At 40.8% G+C, this 17,439-nt stretch overlaps 3 protein-coding genes across 3 annotated transcripts; all 3 read left to right on the forward strand.

Annotated features, from left to right (window-relative positions):
• Positions 1–5,594: 5,594 nt before the first annotated feature.
• Positions 5,595–9,655, forward strand: LOC101292186. The gene is made up of 4 exons (XM_004292552.1): positions 5,595–6,614; positions 6,876–7,078; positions 7,571–8,048; positions 8,489–9,655. Exons 1-4 carry the CDS (start codon positions 5,595–5,597, stop codon positions 9,530–9,532), a joined length of 2,745 nt encoding a protein of 914 aa, XP_004292600.1. The 3' UTR covers positions 9,533–9,655.
• A 978-nt stretch (positions 9,656–10,633) lies between these two features.
• LOC101292481 (EID1-like F-box protein 3-like) lies at positions 10,634–11,498 on the forward strand. The gene has a single exon (XM_004292553.1). The coding sequence runs from the start codon at positions 10,641–10,643 to the stop codon at positions 11,496–11,498; it is 858 nt and encodes a 285-aa protein (XP_004292601.1). The 5' UTR covers positions 10,634–10,640.
• Positions 11,499–12,878: 1,380 nt separating this feature from the next.
• LOC101292770 (phosphate metabolism protein 7-like) lies at positions 12,879–17,391 on the forward strand. The gene is made up of 11 exons (XM_004292554.1): positions 12,879–13,192; positions 13,294–13,443; positions 13,547–13,682; positions 13,904–14,005; positions 14,200–14,322; positions 14,437–14,517; positions 15,113–15,453; positions 15,551–15,796; positions 16,145–16,469; positions 16,575–16,808; positions 17,164–17,391. The coding sequence occupies exons 1-11, from the start codon at positions 12,879–12,881 to the stop codon at positions 17,389–17,391; spliced, it is 2,280 nt and encodes a 759-aa protein (XP_004292602.1).
• Positions 17,392–17,439: the final 48 nt, after the last annotated feature.

Raw genomic sequence — 17,439 nt, forward strand, 5'->3', positions numbered from 1 at the left:
CAATATCGAACCTAAGGGCCTCCCTCCTTTTAGGGAGCCACACGGCCTTGTGACACCAATTTTGCCACTATATGGCGTCACCATATCACCATCCATGGTGATGGCGTCAAGACCAACACTTTTTGGTCGCGCCATGTCCTTTTGTAGGACATCAATCCTTGCAGACATATTTGCAGCATGTGATCTCGTCACTTTAACATTATAAGCATTTGGGATCAAGATGAGACTTAGTGGGGACAAACCACGACAATTCACGTCGTTCCACTTGAACACTTGTGTTCTTATCTCCCCCTAACGGCGGGAATATTGTCTCATCAAAGTGACAATCCACAATTTAGCGGTGAATGAGATCGCCTGACAAGGTTCCTACATATGCGGATTATAGGTGAAGGTTCATATCCAACCTAAACTTATTCATCTCAAAATGACCCATCATTGTACGCAATGGCAATGTGATTTGGCACCTAGAAATAACATCTAGCGGAGCTCAAGGATTGGAGATCCGTTTCAATCCTGCCGAGCTCAAGGATTGCAATTTCATGTCAATCCTGGTACACAGTCACGAGCTGTAGTACAACAAAATTCAATGATGGTGGGTCGTAAATGAATAATAAAGCTGCATGCAAATATTGCATAGCCCCAAGACGCAATAGAAAGAGTGGTGCGCATCAATAATGTTCGAGCGACAAGCTAAAGTTGCTTGGTCGTAGCCTCGGTGAGACCGTATTGCGTGTGAACATGGGGTACAGGACACTTCAACTTACATCCCGATGAACTTCTTTAAAAAATGGGTAGTGAGCCCGTAGAAGTATAAGCAGTAGATAATAGTGTAACACGTGACCAGTGTGTTAACACATCAACCAACACCATAAAGCATAAAAAGGTGTCCGCAAGTTGGTTGTATCTATCTACATAGTTTGATGTAAGAATAGAATGTTCACTTTTGTGTTATTTAGCGTAGGAGGGTCTCACTCCTTATTTAGCTAAAGAATAGGCTTTCAAAACGAGCAATGAGCATTGCAGGGGGCCAATGCGACATCGAGGAAAGGCCGGTGCACCTCAATTGCTTGAGGAATTGACCGGACGACCTCCAGGAAGTTGGAGTCGTGTTCGGGAGACGTCAATGTCCCCCGGGTCACCACCATGCTTCATGGTGATGCTAGATCTCGAATGTCTTCATTTTGAGCGGAAGAATGGATGTCCATGAGAATTTCTCAAAATTTGGACCATTATATCTCTTCCAGGTTGACCAATTTGGTCAAACCAAAGCCTATATGAGTCGGTGTCCCAAATATCATGTTTGGCGACAACATGAGATTCGATATTCGAATCGTAGTGACATACAGTTCACTAGATTGACTCATGAATTTCTCCAAGATGCGCTTCAGTTCGCATTCATGAGGAGGTATACACAAAAGAATTCTTGTTCATTCTCACAATGTGTTTTCAAATGAAAACCATTAGCATGAATGTCTTTAAAGCTCAACATGGTTCCTTAGAATGTTGTGGATAGTTCCACTATCTGCGAAGCACTCAATGTCTCTATGAGACATAACTACAAGGAGTAGATAGGCGAGTAAATAGTTCTACTTGAACCATTTAGAAGGATTGAAAGAAGCTACGAAAAGCTGCAATCCCGAGAGTGTATAAAAATTTCCACGCAGAATAACCTTTGCGCACTAAAACAGCCATAACTTCTTCGTTAAAATAGATATGGACGAACCGTGAAAAGTTCTGAAAACTAGACTCATAGAGCTTTCCAATGATATAAAGCTCACTGTCTGGTTCGTCCGGAGCTGTTCACAAAGCTCAAACGAAGTTGACTGTCCAGAAGGGACAAATTGCTGTTTTTTGCAGATTTGGCATGTGCGAAGCTGTGAAGCTTGCAAGTGGCGTGTAGGCTTTTGCCTTAGCCAAAAGTGGCGTGTGTATGATCAAAACCAAGTCCTTTCGATCGTTCTAAGGTCGTAAACTCCATGACTAGTTAGCAAAAGCTCCTTGACATCAACATAAACTAACTCAGAGGACCTAGATGATCCGATTATGATGATAATTTTCCAGCTTTGATAAGTCTTCAACGTCTTTTGTAAGACGGCAATTGGTTTAATAGCGTAGGGGGATCCAAAATCAAAAGCTTTCGGTAACTCCAAGTCAGTATGACCAGGCATGTCCGTGGATGGTCGGTAGTGCGAGGCACACTTAAAACCACTATCTCCTTAATTTCGGACAATTTTAAGACATCACACTGAGCTTGGATGAGCCTAGTTGAACAATTGATGATGAAAAATCCGCTATAAGGTAGAAGACTTAACCGGAAACACGTGGGCGATCCTCCTTGAGGATGCAGTGCCATGAGTCACCTTCAAAGGAAGGGACCAAAATCGGCACAATATGCCATGTTTCTAAGGACGATGTAAGTGTACATTTTGATTGTAAATCAATATGAACCATAAGAGGAGAATAGTTTCACTTCGAAAAAATTCTCAAGGCATTCATTATTGCTAATGTGAGTACATCGAGGTCTCAAATAGACAAAAAACGTCGATACAACGCCTTAGTACATAAAACTTGGAACGAAAATCAATGTCTAGCCGATGACATCAAAGTCATGGGTAGCTAGAGCAGGATCCGAATCTTTGAAATTCACGATCGTGAGGATGACGTTCTTGTCCTCATATTGATTTTCCATACCTTTTTGTATGCATTCACAATTTAAAAGAGCTTGACAATCTTGAACCAGCGATCCGAAGATCCACAACGGTTGCATTAATGTCATGAGCTGACGTGAGTAGTTTTGACAAAATTGTGTCTAGACCGGGAGTGTCGCTATTAGAGCCGGCAACACCTCCCCCTCTTTTTTAGACATCGGCAAGACGTTTTCTGCCGTTGCCATGACTCATATTGTTGTCCCCACATTAAGGGATAATCCCAAATAAGTTTATCACATTAGCGTATATATAATTCCTGTTTGTATGATCAAAATCAAGTCTCGTTGGTAATTCCACACCAACTTGGAGGACCTAGAGAACTTGATGATGATCTAATCCGCTAAAGATTATGGATCATGATGCCACAAAAGATCATCGACAATATGTAGTCAATTAAGGTGGTAAGCAATCCACTTGACTAATAACTCAACAAGTAGAGTTATATGAACGTTTCGAGAAACGCTCCATGAGTGCATTCCACAGTACTTTATGGTCATTACTTTTTGCACAGATTACCATTGAAGGCTTTTGTCGATGTGGCGCGTCAAAGACTTTGACCGCATGAGATATGAAATCTCGGCATCTAGGCTTGTTAGCCTGGGGGTCAAAACATGTGGTTTAATCATTTCCAATGAAAAAGGTTCCACAGATACCAAGTGAAGATCCGCCTTAGGCATCTAGTACGTCAAAACTCAAAGGAGCATAATGTTACATTGCTCTTGCATACAAAACCAAGCTGTTATGAGACTCGATAGAGGTCACAAACGATGCTTTTAATGGTTTGTCCTTCGGATTGATCATACACAATCCGGAAAAGCCGCGAATTGATCAAACACAATTCGGAAAAAGGCCTCGGATTGATCAAACACAATCCGGTGAAAGGTCGGGGTTGATCAAACACAACCCGGACAAAGAATCAAGAGTGATCAAACACACTCTTGAACCGCGAATAAAATTCCGGGATTTGGGTACCTGCACGCACAAAATCCCAAGCATAGAATGGAGATGGAGAAGGGAGGAAAGGATTTTATCCTCCCCGAGTTATTGAACTTGGAAAAGTTTAAGGTTTCAAAAAACATACCTTTCTAGAGGCTGCCGAGAGGAGAAATAACGTTTCGCCTACTTATACTTCGAATTTGGGGCTGAAAATTTGATAGGAGGAGCAGCTCTAGATGGGGAAGCTGTTGTCAAAATTTCAGGTTGATCGGAGCAAGGGAAGGTGGTGAACCGGTGGTCGGTAGCGGCGGCGGTCTGGAATCTTCCGGCGGCCGGTTCGGAGACTTTCCGGCCGGTTCTCAGGGTGAGACCGGCGGCGTTGGATCCGGGGCGGAGAGAGCTTTCTGGGGATATAAAATTCCGGCGGAGGGCAGTCGGAAATCGGGAAAAACAAGGCTGCCCGATTTTAGGGTTTTGGTTTTTAGGGTTTAGAAAAAAAATGGTGGGCTATTGGCTCTAGGGTTAGAACAAATTGCATGATAACGTGATGAAGGATTAATGGTAGAGACAAAGAGATAGCAAGAGAATCATCATCTTATTCATTGATATGTGCCCTTTATATAGGGAATTACACAATACCAATATGGTAAGGATATGAATACATAGATCTAGTCTAACTACATATCCTATTGGCATAAGGCCAAGGCACACATAGAGAATATCCTAGAACAGGATGTGTATTAAGAGATTAGAGGTGTGTATTTAAAATTTCTTCACATTTTTAGACTGTCGATATTTTTATAAAAGGTTGCTCGGTCCAAGTTTCATGAAACATTGTACCAACTTAGTGTGTTGACCACAACTGAGATTGAGGGGGTGTGTTGAAGAAATTGATCATTGACCATTATTAAGCTTAATTGAGGTTTAGGGATAATGCTAGCCTGTATGATGCTTTTCAGCTATCACTTATGATATAGCGTTGATGGGATGACTTTTAGATATTTTGTTGTGATAAGAGTTAGTGTTATTTACTTACCTATATATGGAAAACCGCATAAATCACATCCCCCATGATAAGAGTTAGTGTTATTTACTTACCTACTTACCGATATTTTGTTTGGATGCGGGTGAATTCTCAGAAATTTAATCAAAAATAAAGAATTTTTAATTTCTAATGACAATTTCCCTCATTTGGATTCTTATCCGATGGAATTAGCAATTTCCACGGTAAAATAATGGTGGAATTTGAGAGTTTAAATTTCCGACTTGAATTCCTCACAAAATAGGCATCATATGTCAATTCCCTTAACTGAAGTTAGTATGAATACAAATTCTTGTAATTTTCAAACTCCACATCATGAAATCCAAACAATGGAATTCTCAATTAATAAAATTTAAATTAATGAAATTGTAATTCCTATGATTTTAAAATTTTTATGGACATTAAAATTACTTTATCCAAACACAACGTAGAAGTCAGTCGTAGATCTAGCCCACACGCTCTCGTTTCTCCCAGACATTCACCTTTAACTCTCATCACCTTTAACTTATGTGTCTTCACTTTACCTCATCAAAATAGATTGGTCACTGTAGAGAGAGTGTTAATAATACAAAAAAGTGTGTTAATAACATTAGCCTTAATATTTTGTAATACTGTTTCGGGTCTGTAGCACCGCTCCAAATTTTGTAGTGAACACTGAACAATCATTATCTATAGGGAGGTGTAATTTACACTCTATATTTTACAATCCACACTTCTATCTTTTCATTTTGGGTAAAGCTTTCATAAAGACAAAACACATATCACTACAGACAAGTTTAAATTACCAAAAAGATGATGTGGATTGTAAAATTAGGAGCGTAAATTTCAGTCCCTGTCGATACTGGGGTACTGGGGTATCGATACTGGGGTAAACAAGTATCGAACTCGGGACCTGAATGAAGCTACAAATGGACTCGATTTTGAACTCATCCTTGGAACAAATCTGCTCCGAAGGTCCAAACGGTCTCCTCCTCCAAACCCTCTCCTCCAGACTCAACCTCTCTCCGCCACTCCAACAACCCCTATGGGCGGCGCTACTCTCCATCCCCTCCCTCAAATTCCACACCCAAAACCAAAACGCCACCGTTTCGCACCTCCCAACCGACCCTTCAATCCAGTCCTTCCGAGACGCCGAGAATCTCAACCTGAAGCTCGTCGCAGACCAGCCTCTCCGCAACAACTTCCTCGGCCTCTACGACGTCCGGTCCGCCGCCGACGCCATGTGCGCGTACCAACGCAAAACCCTAGAGCGCGTGGCCGCGGCTGGGTCAAAGGGGATCACGCAGAGTCAACTCTCCAAGGAGCTTGGGATTAGAGGTGAGAATTTCTTTTACAAATTGAGGAGGCTTGAATGTCAAGGCTTGGTTGTCAAGAAATGCTTGGATGATACCAATTTAGTGTGCTTAAATCGTTACGCAAAGCATTTAGGTTTAGGGTTTGAACCACAGAGGGTTGAGGTGAGTAAATGTGAGGGTGAAGAGAGTGAGAGCAAGAAGAGTGGTGGTGATTTTACTGCGGAGCTTCCGATTGAGCATCAGATTTACGAGATGGTTAATGAGGCCGGGTCGAGGGGGGTCATTGTGTTTAAGGTTGCAGAGAGGCTGGGAATTGATAGGAAAGAGAATAGGAAGAGGATTGAGAGTTTGTGCTCCAAGTTTGGGATGATTATGGATAAGGAGAAATGTGGAAAGACTCAAGTGTATCGAGTTTGGGCGCCTGGGAAACGCAATGCTGAATCAGCTAATGAGATTCAGAATGAGTCAGAATGTGTTGGTCGAAGTAAGTTTACTGAAGATGTTCTTGATGGGTCTGTTCAGAAAGGTGATACTGCAATGGCAACAGCCACAAATGATGTCTCGTCAGGAATGCCACCTGCTGCGGAATGTGCCAGGCCTAGAAGGGGAAAAGGTGTACTAGAACCATCGCAGGTGCTTGTCCCTATCAATTTTCATGATCATCTTATTGTTAGTTTCATTTTCTGTATGCGTTTCATGGCTTGCTCACTATAAGTATGACAAAGCATCATTGGTCTTGATAGCATATATCATATTACACTATAGGTTGTAATTTCACGAATACTTGTGCCTTCTGATTCACATGTATGCTCCTGTAAATAGTAACTTTTAGTGCTACTTATCGGTGCTTGATGCGTATTATGATATTTGCCTAAAACGTCTTAATGGATTCAGGATAAAGGGGATCAACTTCAATCTCAGGGATTTAAAAGCCCTTTGCAGAAAAGGAAGAGATCTTCTGAAGCAGCATCTATAGAGTTTATAGAAGTTGATGGCATAACTGAGCACCAACCTGGATCAAATGAAGATGGTGAGGAGGGGTGTGCTTTTTCAAAGTCAAAATCACCAAGGTTTTTATGGACAGAGGAGGCTGATAGGTAAGGGAACAAGATTTGTAATATAATTATAGCTGTAAAAAGTACATCTTAGGCTAGCTGTAAAGTTAACAAGGAAGCTACGATAGAAATGTCATGTTGACCATAAGAGCAATCTAACAAAGCTAGAAATGCACTATTTCATGTATTAAAAGCACAAGGAAATCATGGGTTTATTGGATAAGCCAACAGTTACTATTACATCAAAGGATTAGTCAAGGAATAATGGATCTTACGCTTGTGCCCTCATCATTGTTTTGGTTTAGGATAGTGACTGATTCTTGGACATAGAAATAGTTCATTAGAAATTTGAAAATACAATAGTAATTCTTTCTTGTTTTTTGTTTCCTTTCCTTTTCTTTTTCTGGTTTATACTGCTTGAAGAGTCTCCATGGTTTAAGACAATGCTGTGTGTTCTGTGTATTTACTGATTTCTTTGGTCTTTTACTTATATAACCTAATTTTTACTTATATAATTCATTTTTATTCCTTCAGGCAGTTAGTAATCCAATATGTAAGACGTTGTGCAACTCTTGGGGCAAAATATCATCACCATATAAATTGGAGTTCACTTCCAGACCTTCCAGCGCCTGCAAGTACCTGCAAAAGAAGAATGTCATATCTAAAGATCAGTAATGGAAAATTTAGAAAATCTTTGATGAGACTGTGTAACATGCTCAGTAAACGGTATGCAAAGCTCCGGCAGAAAAGCCAGAACAGGTCATTTAACCAAGATGATTGCGGATCACTTTTTCAAGATTCAACAGAGGAGGGTTGTAACCAGAATTATCCTCTCAGTGACCATGGGACAGGTCTCCAGGAAGAACCATGGGATCACTTTAATGACAAAAATATTAAAGAAGTGCTTGAGGAGATACTTCATTATGTGAGGTCGACTAAGTCTGTTGCCTCCAAAACATATGGAGCTTCCTGTAGGGAGGGGTCAGATCTTAATGCTAATGCTGAAGAAGATGTAAGTATGCTTTTTCTTATATTTTTGCTTATTTCTACAAATGTCTGTCTGAAATAAATTTTAGTGAAGCATTAGTTAGCTTGTCCAGGGTGCTACATGATTCATTATAACATATGTATCTGGCTCTTTCGCGTTCTCTATATTGATCCAGTTTACATGGAGTTCGAATTTTGCTTCGCTTTTTTATTACTGGTTCATCTAGTTTTAGTTTGTGCAGATTGTTTTAGACCTTGGATAACAAAGATGTGCTAGATCTTGTAGCTAGAGTGATGAGCATGCAGATCTACAAGTGTTCCATTTCCTTTTCCCAGAGTTAATTTTCTAATGTTGTATCCAATATTCATTATGTTCCTCATCTATTGCTATGTTCTTCTTCTGGTGAACTTTTGTTTCCTTAGGTTGAAGGCAGTGATAGTGAATCTTTGTCTCTCTCACCTCAGGTCTTCCCCAATATTTGCAAGTCACCATTTCCAACTGATTCAGGCAAGAGAGCTGCCAAATTTGCTCATTGGCTCCACAAAAGAGATAGAGATCTACTGGGGAGGGGGATTGATCTTCCAACAGAAATACAGTGTGGTGACCTCTTTCATTTGTTTGCTTTAGTTTCTTCAGGTGAATTGTCAATCTCCCCATGCTTGCCAGATGGAGTGAGAGAAGCAGAAGATTTGAGAAGCTCAAAACAGAAAATTGGTAGGAATGAACATCTGAATGCTAAAAGATTAAAATCCTTGGTAGCAGAAAGTGAGATTATTTCCCGTCGAGAAAAAGGTTTCCCGGGTCTTATGGTATCTGTATATCGTCCGGCATCTTCTAAACTTGATTGTGATGATTTGTTCAAAGATGAAGAACATTTTGGTGGGAATCATCAAGACTCTTCAGCCCAGAATCAGATTAGAGAAATCCTCAATCCAGGCATCGTTACCCCAGTAACAGAGAATTGTAGAGAGTCACCTGACAAAGGTATCCTCCATCCAGGAAGTTGCTATATTGGCGGCGCTCCGAATGTTAATGATGCACATATTCTTATTTCTCCTAAAGAGGTTGCTGCATGCCCATCTGAAAAACTAACTAACAGTGTGGAAGGCAAAGACATCTCACCTAGAAGAGATTTTGATAAATATTCTAGATGCTCTTCTGATAATTCGTTTGCACCTCGTCTTCCTTGGATAAATGTGGACGGGACTATCAACAAGACCATGTACGAGGGGCTCAGTCGACGTGTTTTCGGGATTGTGATGCAAAATCCCGGTATATTGGAGGGTGAACTTATCCATAAGATGGATGGACTGAGTCTGCAAAGCTGTAAAAAATTGTTGGCGGAGATGATTGAGGCAAAATATCTTCACATCAGGACAATGCGTCAAGCCACAACCAATGGCCCCCCAGCATTTCTAGGGACCCTCTCCGGAACCAGCCTCACCCATTCAAAGGTGGTTTTCTGTAAGCATCTCTTTGCAAATTCCATGAATTCATTCTTGCTATAGGGTTGCTTTATCTTTTTTCAGTAGTGATGGTACATTGTAATGAGCATCCTGTTCTGTACAGTGAAAGCACATTGTAGTGAAGAAACTTAACACTAACAAGTACTGTATATAGGTAAACTCGTTAGTTATTCACCATTTGACATCGTCTCCATGTTCTTCTTAACAAGCTCATTGACTGCTTTATGAATTAAAGGCAAAGGCATAGACTTTACACTATTAATCCAGGTGATTTACCACACCATTATACATTCTTTTAGCTTCCGAACTGATGTGCAGTGCTCCTTCCCTGGTTGCGTATAAAAATTATCGAACTTGAGTACTTGACCATTCGGTCTTTATCTACTCAACATGTATGTTCCTAGCCCTGCTCTTAGAGAAATGGTAGCTTTTCTTTTTGATACTTTTGCCGACACCATATCCTTGAGGCTTTCTGGGAATGGATCCTGTACAAGAAGGACCAGAGCTCAACTGTACCTTTCTCTTCTCTAACCCGAAAACAGAAAAAAAGCGAGAGGGGCATGTGTGAACGAGGCTGTTAAAGGAAAAGAATCTAAACCCCAGAAAAAGCTGAACCGATCATTAGCCTTCACTCCAAAGCAAAGTCAGTCCTCTCTGACATTTGGCGGGGACAACCAACCACTTCTTTTCCCTGTATATTCCATTTTGGTCCATAACTTGACCACGTGAAGACAATTAGCTCACCCAAACCTTCCTCTGAATCACACGTGTTCCCGCGGAGGCGCACCACGTGTAAGAGAAAGCATATCCCGCCACCTGATTCGTGTTCTACCTCGCGCCACTATCCACTTCCGGATCAGATATTTTGGTTCCGCGCAAAAAGATATTTCCGACCCGCCCAACACGTGGCGCCTTGTGATGTAACTCCTCGATTCGATATCCCAGCATCTCAGCAATAACAAACCAACACGCGTCCCCATCGCGAATAGCCAGACGACACGTTACTCTGCGCTCGCGGGAAATAAGGAAAGGTAATTATCCACTCAGAAGGAGACACGTGTGGGTTTACTGTGCTCCCCCGGGTAGTTATATATAACCGCGAAACTAGCTCGACGCACGACAAAAAAGGAACCTCAAAAGACTTTCCGAAATGAGTGCGAGGCAGCGAGTCAGGGCGAGTCAGGGCGACTCGGGCGAGTTGGGGATTCACAACGAGCGCGTCTTGTTCCTTGTGTTCGAGTCCATGAAATGGGACATCCACGCGCTCTGCTCCACGGCCTCGGTGAACAGAAAGCTACGCGCCGTCGTCAACCGCCTGCTGTGGCGCTCCGTCTGCCTCTACCGCGCGCCGCGGATGATCGCGACGCTGACGAACGGCTCGCTCAACGGCCGGATCGGCGGCGGGTGGCACACGCTCGCCAAGCTCATGTTCTTCTGCTGCGGCTGCAAGCCGACTCGGCATTTCCGGCTGAGTCAACCCACAGCCGGTCACCGAGTCAAGGCTTCGCGGTTCTCCAAGACCTCCGGGCAGAGCTTCCTGTCGAAGAGCTGCAAGGGGGACCTGCTCTACGTCAGCGACATGTGCGAGCACCAGACCGGGGACAAGGAGGAGGATCAGCTGGGGATCTACCGAGGGGTATTTCGGGGATTTCATAGGTCGAGGACGAGGGCGTGCCTGATAGAGCGGCGGGTGAAGCTGGAGGAGAGCGTCATGTGCCCTTACTGTGCGGCCCCTGTGTGGAGCATGACCGCGGCTCGGCTCGTCCCCAAGAGCGCGGCGCGAAGGCTCGGCTCGCACGACGGGTCGTTGGAGTACTTCGTGTGCGTCAATGGGCACTTGTACGGCAGCTGCTGGCTGGTGCCGTTGTCGTCGGATGAGGATGGATATGAGGAGGAGGAGGAGGATGTGGAATGTTTTGAGGACGGTCGCCGGAGAATTAGCTACGACGACCGGACGATGACGAGTGGAAGCTTTGGCTCGACGGGAGAGGAAGTTGTGGAGGACTAGTGGATGTGTGATTGCGCTGTTTTGTACTTTTGGGTGGATTTTGATCGTTAGCCGTCGTTCTTTTTTGGTGATCCACATCATTGATGACTGGAAATAGATTTAGCATAACTTGGGCTGACGTGTAAAATGTTTGTTATTTTTTTTTTTTTTTGGGATAATAAAATGTTTGATTTCTATTTATGTGAGTTGGACATGTTTTCTTTAACTTTCCTTTTGTTTGTGTTTCAGTGTTTGTTTGTTTTTGGATGAAGGTTTTGGCTGGAGTGCTGAACAAATAGGATTTGTGTTGCTTAATTTCTAGCCAGTAGTGCCTCAACTATTTTAGACTATGATTTAGTGATAGCATACTTTAAAAATTTAATAATTGGCGTCCGAATATAATATAGATGACGAGTTTCATTATTAGTCTAAAGAAATAAAAACCAATTAATACTTAGATGATTGTGTTGGCTATGTTATTTGGAGCTCTTGTTCTCAGTCACAATTAATGTTTATGACTACCATGAACTACAAATGCATTATGAATAAAGCTAAAACCAATTTATTTCCTATATCTTTTTTATAACCAACTTTGAAAAGTTTCAAACCGGAGACTTAAATTTCACATACTATAACTTGAATTCTCACTCCAATATCTGAGACCATATATACACTAATTCAATTGCTCAATGTCAAAAAGCTAGCCTCAACATCACATCTTGAACTTGCCTATAAATCTTGGCATCACATTTCCAACTTGAGTCGATCTGTGTGTATTGTTTTCATGTCTCAAGAAAGAGTCTGGTAGCAAATTCTGATGTCTATCTGAAAGATACTCTAAAGCTAGTGCTAAGTGTATGATTCATTAGCCTTGACATCCCCCTTTTAGAGTACCTTTCACATTTGATCAAGGGAACCAAAAATAGAAAAGGAAAATACAGAAATCAAATTTTCATAGAAAATAATCTAGGGGTAATGTGGTCAAATAAAAATTCAAATATGTGCCAGGTATGATATATGGCAACGTTACACGCGTAAGTGCAGCGACGCCAAACACACCTCCGAGCTTATTGCCGCCATTCTGCTTCTCCCCCTCCCCAAACTCCATCATTCTGACATTCTCTGCAAATCTCAATCACCCTCATCTTCAATTCCCATTCATTCCGAACCGCCGCACCGGCCCCGCCCAACGCTTATCTACATTGTACAGGTAACTAATCCATCATGCAAATACCACTCGATTTTCATTTTGCAAACACAAAAAATAAATGTCAGAAAATGAAAAATGTGACTGCATGTCTGTGATTTCGATGCGTATTTGATGTGCTGAGTGATCAAAATTGGGATTTGGATTTCAGGAGGAAGAGGAAACCGATTGGAGTTATATATTGAGTATCCGAAATGGCGAATCTTACCGCTATTCTAACGTCAGCAGCTATTAACCTCCTGACTGCATTTGGTTTCCTTGTGGCGTTTGCTTTGCTGCGGCTTCAGCCTTTCAACGACAGGGTCTACTTCCCCAAATGGTACCTGAAAGGGATCAGAGGGAGCCCCACGAGCTCCGGCACCGTGGTCCAGAAGTTTGTCAACTTGGATATCATGACGTACGTCAAGTTTCTGAATTGGATGCCTGCCGCACTGAGGATGCCGGAGCCTGAGCTCATTGAGCACGCCGGGTTGGATTCCGCTGCGTATATTCGGATATATTTACTCGGGTAACTTCAATATTTCTGAATCATGATGATTGTGTACTGCGTTAGTATTTGTCACATGATGATTAGTGTATATATGTTGAGTTAGTTCACACTGTTTGCAGCTTGAAGATATTCTTCCCCATAACTATTGTCTCACTTGCGGTTTTGGTGCCTGTCAATTACACGAACGACGAGCTGGAACGATCCAAGGAAGTATATTTCAGTGATATCGACAAACTCTCGATATCCAATGTTCCTAACGCATCTCTTAAGTGAGTTTGTTTTGTTTTTGTTTGGTTAACTAGTATACAATGTTCAATGAGGAAATTTGATGATCATACTTTGCCAAACATGGAACTTTTTAATGTTTTCTAGGTTCATTGCACATCTCATATTGTCTTATCTATTCACATTTTGGACGTGCTTTGTCTTGTACTTCGAGTACAAGAGAATGGCTACTAAAAGGCTTCAATTTTTAGCATCTCAATCACGCCGTGCAGATCAATTTTCGGTGAGGGCATTACTTCTTGGTAGTCTATTTTGTTTCTTTAATTATGTATAAATCAATATGTTGCGAATGCATAAGCGTTTGATACCTCGCCAGCCCCCCCTCCCACCCCCCCCCCCCGGGGCCTAAAATTACAATCTGCCTGATCATAGTCTCATAGCTAGCTAGGTCAGAGTACGTTGTTGAGCTTGCTTCTTTTCCTATTGATGCTATGTCCCTAACAGGTTCTTGTGAGAAATGTACCCCCAGATCCTGATGAGTCAGTCAGCGAGCATGTCGAACACTTCTTTTGTGTGAACCATCCCGATCATTATCTTACACATCAAGTATGCAACTCTATTGACTTGTTCTAATTTTACTAGTTTAATTGACTGAAGTCAACTTATGAAGTGAACATAAGGTCAATCACATCATAAATTGCCATTCAGGAGTCACTTACGAAAACAAAGATGGGATGTTTATATCTGCAGTTAAGTCTAACTACAACTTTGATACTGTTTCTGTTCTAAAATATTTGCAGGTTGTATATAATGCAAACAAACTTGCTAGGTTGGTTGCAAAGAAGAAGAGTTTGAAAAATAGGCTTGTGTACTACCAGAATAAGTATGAGAGACATCCTAAGAGATTAAGGCCTACTACAAAGGTTTCTGTAATTACTTGATATTATTATTATTATCTTTGATTGTTAATATCTCTGTTAAGTGCCATTTGATAATTGAATCGTCTTCGTTGAATTCATCATCTCACATCCCATTAGACAGGTTTATTGGGTCTGTTGGGAGACAAAGTGGATGCAATTAATTACTACAAATCTGAGATTGAGAAGTTGAACGAAGAAGTGAGTATTGATTAGTGCAGTATTTGTGATATGTTTAGTGTTATCACTTTGTCTTCTGTATTAGAGGTCCTTTCTTGTAAGTTTCTTCCTATCTCTCATTTCATATAGAATCTCTTTTACTGCTTTTGTTCATAAGGTGGATTTCTAAGCATGTAGAAGAGAAGGCAGAATTACAAAAACAGTGTGACAAATTGTAGAATAGAACTAATATTTGAAAGTTTGGGAGAGTTTCAATATTGGTGTCAAGCAGAGGACTTATGAATTATCACGGAATTATGATGAGCACCAATAGAAAAGAAAAAACTCCAGTCCTACAATTAGTCAATTCAACAACTACATTATGATACTTGTTCTGGTGTTCAAAATTGACAGAATGGTGAACTTCTGCATGGAAAACCAATGTTATGCCTCCTATGTTGTTATACCAATCATTTGTTCTACTTTATAATAATCCTATGCTTCTTACATATGCTAAGCTAATATCAATGCCAATACTAGTTCCTGAAGCCAAAATTTTCTTGTTCTTCCTAAAATGAAATAGAAGCGAGTCTTTGTTTTCCTGTTCTAGATGCATAATAGTGCAGCTTTCATGCAGGAGAAAAAAGAAAGAGAAAGAGTTGCAAGTGATCCTGCAGCGATAATGCCAGCAGCATTTGTTTCATTCAAATCGCGATGGGGAGCAGCTGTATGTGCTCAAACTCAGCAGTCGAGTAATGCTACCATCTGGTTGACAGAGTGGGCTCCCGAGCCACGTGACGTGTATTGGAGAAATCTTGCAATTCCATATGTTGAACTCAATGTGCGAAAACTGTTCATGGCTGTTGCTTTCTTTCTTCTCATTTTCTTTTTTATGATTCCAATAGCATTCGTCCAATCTCTAGCCAACATTGAGAAGATTGAGAAGGCCCTTCCTTTCTTGAAGCCAATAATAGAAATGTGTGTGCCTATTTCATGCTTTTAGTTGTTGTTTTGTTTTGTAAAAGTGTTATCTGATTTTGCGGCCTAATAAAGTGTCTCAAATCTTGTTCTTCAGGGACAAAGTTAAGACTGTCATCCAAGGATTTCTTCCTGGAATTGCATTGAAGATATTCCTTGTTTTACTTCCTATGATTCTAATGTTCATGTCAAAGATAGAGGGTTACACATCACTCTCATCTCTGGAAAGGAGATCTGCTGCAAAGTATCATTTGTTCATACTTCTCAATGTGTTTCTGGGAAGTATTCTTGCAGGAACAGCATTGGAGCAGCTTGACAAATTTACACACCAGGCCTCATCAGAGTAATAATCTTTAACTCTTTCAATAAAGCATATTAGGCAAATAGCAACTATATACATCATGACCTATCATTATTGATTTGTGTTAATTTAATTTAGTTTTTGCCTTTGTCTATCAAACGACAGTTATGGTATGTTACATTCTGTTATGTTGATTGCAAACACCTCTTTTTAACAAGTAGAAATCAGTATATCTGAAGCCGTTGCCACAGTTGTTTTATTATTATTATTATTATTATTATTATTATTATTATTATTTTATTTTTATTTTTTTTCATTTAGACTTGGAATATTTACTTTATCTATTCATGATGAGATAATCTTACAGAAAACATACTGTTGATTTTGTAGATACTTAGAAACTATTGGGAGGGCCATGCCAATGAAAGGCACATTCTTTATCACTTATATAATGGTCGATGGCTGGAGTGGAATTGCTCTAGAAATCATCAGATTGCCTGCGCTAGTTCTATACCACCTCAAAAACACATTTTTGGTTAAGACAGAACAAGATAGGGAGGAAGCAATGGATCCTGGTTCCTTGAACTTTGCTACAAACGAACCTAGAATACAGTTATATTTGTTGCTGGGGCTTGTATATTCTGTTGTCACACCTATACTTCTTCCATTTATTCTTATCTTCTTTGCTTTCGCCTACGTGGTTTTCCGTCACCAGGTGGGTTATACCACTTCTCAATCACAAGTTCAAAATTCTGGTTTATCATCCTTTGCTTATCTTATGTTTAGATGTCACTAATTGTTTTTGTTCTTTTGTTGCCAGATTATTAATGTCTATAATCAGAAATATGAGAGCGGGGCAGCCTTCTGGCCGTATGTGCATATGCGTGTAATTATTGGTTTAATCATATCCCAACTCCTTGTAATTGGACTATTTCGCACATTAGAAGTGAGGCATTCAACATATATCCTCATTGCACAACCTGTTTTGACAATCTGGTTCCATAGAGTCTGCAAGGGTCGTTTCGAACCAGCATTTGTGACGTTTCCTTTACAGGTCAGATTGAATTTTCTAGTACAAAGTTACTTTTATTTTTACATTTGCTTCTGGCTTAATCACTGTACACACCTTTTGTTACTGATGTGTAAATTCTGCTATGATGTGAGTGATACATCTTTGCATGCTTTCCAGTGTGGTGACATCTACAGAACATATATTGCAAACTCAGTTCCTCTCCTGAGGTTTCTGGAATGATAACAAAGTCACTCAATGCTTTGATTATGTTCTTGTACAAATCTCTACACATACTCACTAAGGCTACTGCATGCTTCTTTCTAATAGCAATGACTACGAAATTTTCGCTTTGCCTTGACCATTGTTTCGTATTCTCAATGTGTTTGACAATGTGCAGGATGCAATGGTGAAGGATACAGTTGAAAAAGCTACCGAACCAAACCTGAATTTGATGGCCTATCTTAAGGATGCTTATGTACATCCTGACTTCAAGGGAGGGGAGCTCAACAAACCCGAGGCCATTGACGAAGAAGAGAGCAGTCCTCTTGTTCCTACAAAGAGGACATCTCAAATGGGTAGTAAACACGAGTCTGAAAGCTCTGAAGGACCTTTTTTGAGATCTTAGGAAACCCCTTAATATTTTCATTTCTAGATGTTCTTGTATAAATGCACC

The sequence above is a fragment of the Fragaria vesca genome, linkage group LG2, assembly GCF_000184155.1.
Source record: "Fragaria vesca subsp. vesca linkage group LG2, FraVesHawaii_1.0, whole genome shotgun sequence".
Lineage (NCBI taxonomy): Eukaryota > Viridiplantae > Streptophyta > Magnoliopsida > Rosales > Rosaceae > Fragaria > Fragaria vesca.

Excerpts from the sequence above, each read along its gene's own strand:
- LOC101292186 (XM_004292552.1), top strand. The coding sequence starts at position 5,595 with ATGGACTCGATTTTGAACTCATCCTTGGAACAAATCTGCTCCGAAGGT. Across the intron at positions 6,615-6,875 it reads GTGTACTAGAACCATCGCAG|GATAAAGGGGATCAACTTCA; the intron begins GTGCTTGTCCCT and ends TAATGGATTCAG. Across the intron at positions 7,079-7,570 it reads TGGACAGAGGAGGCTGATAG|GCAGTTAGTAATCCAATATG; the intron begins GTAAGGGAACAA and ends TTATTCCTTCAG.
- LOC101292481 (XM_004292553.1), top strand. The coding sequence starts at position 10,641 with ATGAGTGCGAGGCAGCGAGTCAGGGCGAGTCAGGGCGACTCGGGCGAG.
- LOC101292770 (XM_004292554.1), top strand. The coding sequence starts at position 12,879 with ATGGCGAATCTTACCGCTATTCTAACGTCAGCAGCTATTAACCTCCTG. Across the intron at positions 13,444-13,546 it reads GTTCCTAACGCATCTCTTAA|GTTCATTGCACATCTCATAT; the intron begins GTGAGTTTGTTT and ends AATGTTTTCTAG. Across the intron at positions 14,323-14,436 it reads GATTAAGGCCTACTACAAAG|ACAGGTTTATTGGGTCTGTT; the intron begins GTTTCTGTAATT and ends ACATCCCATTAG.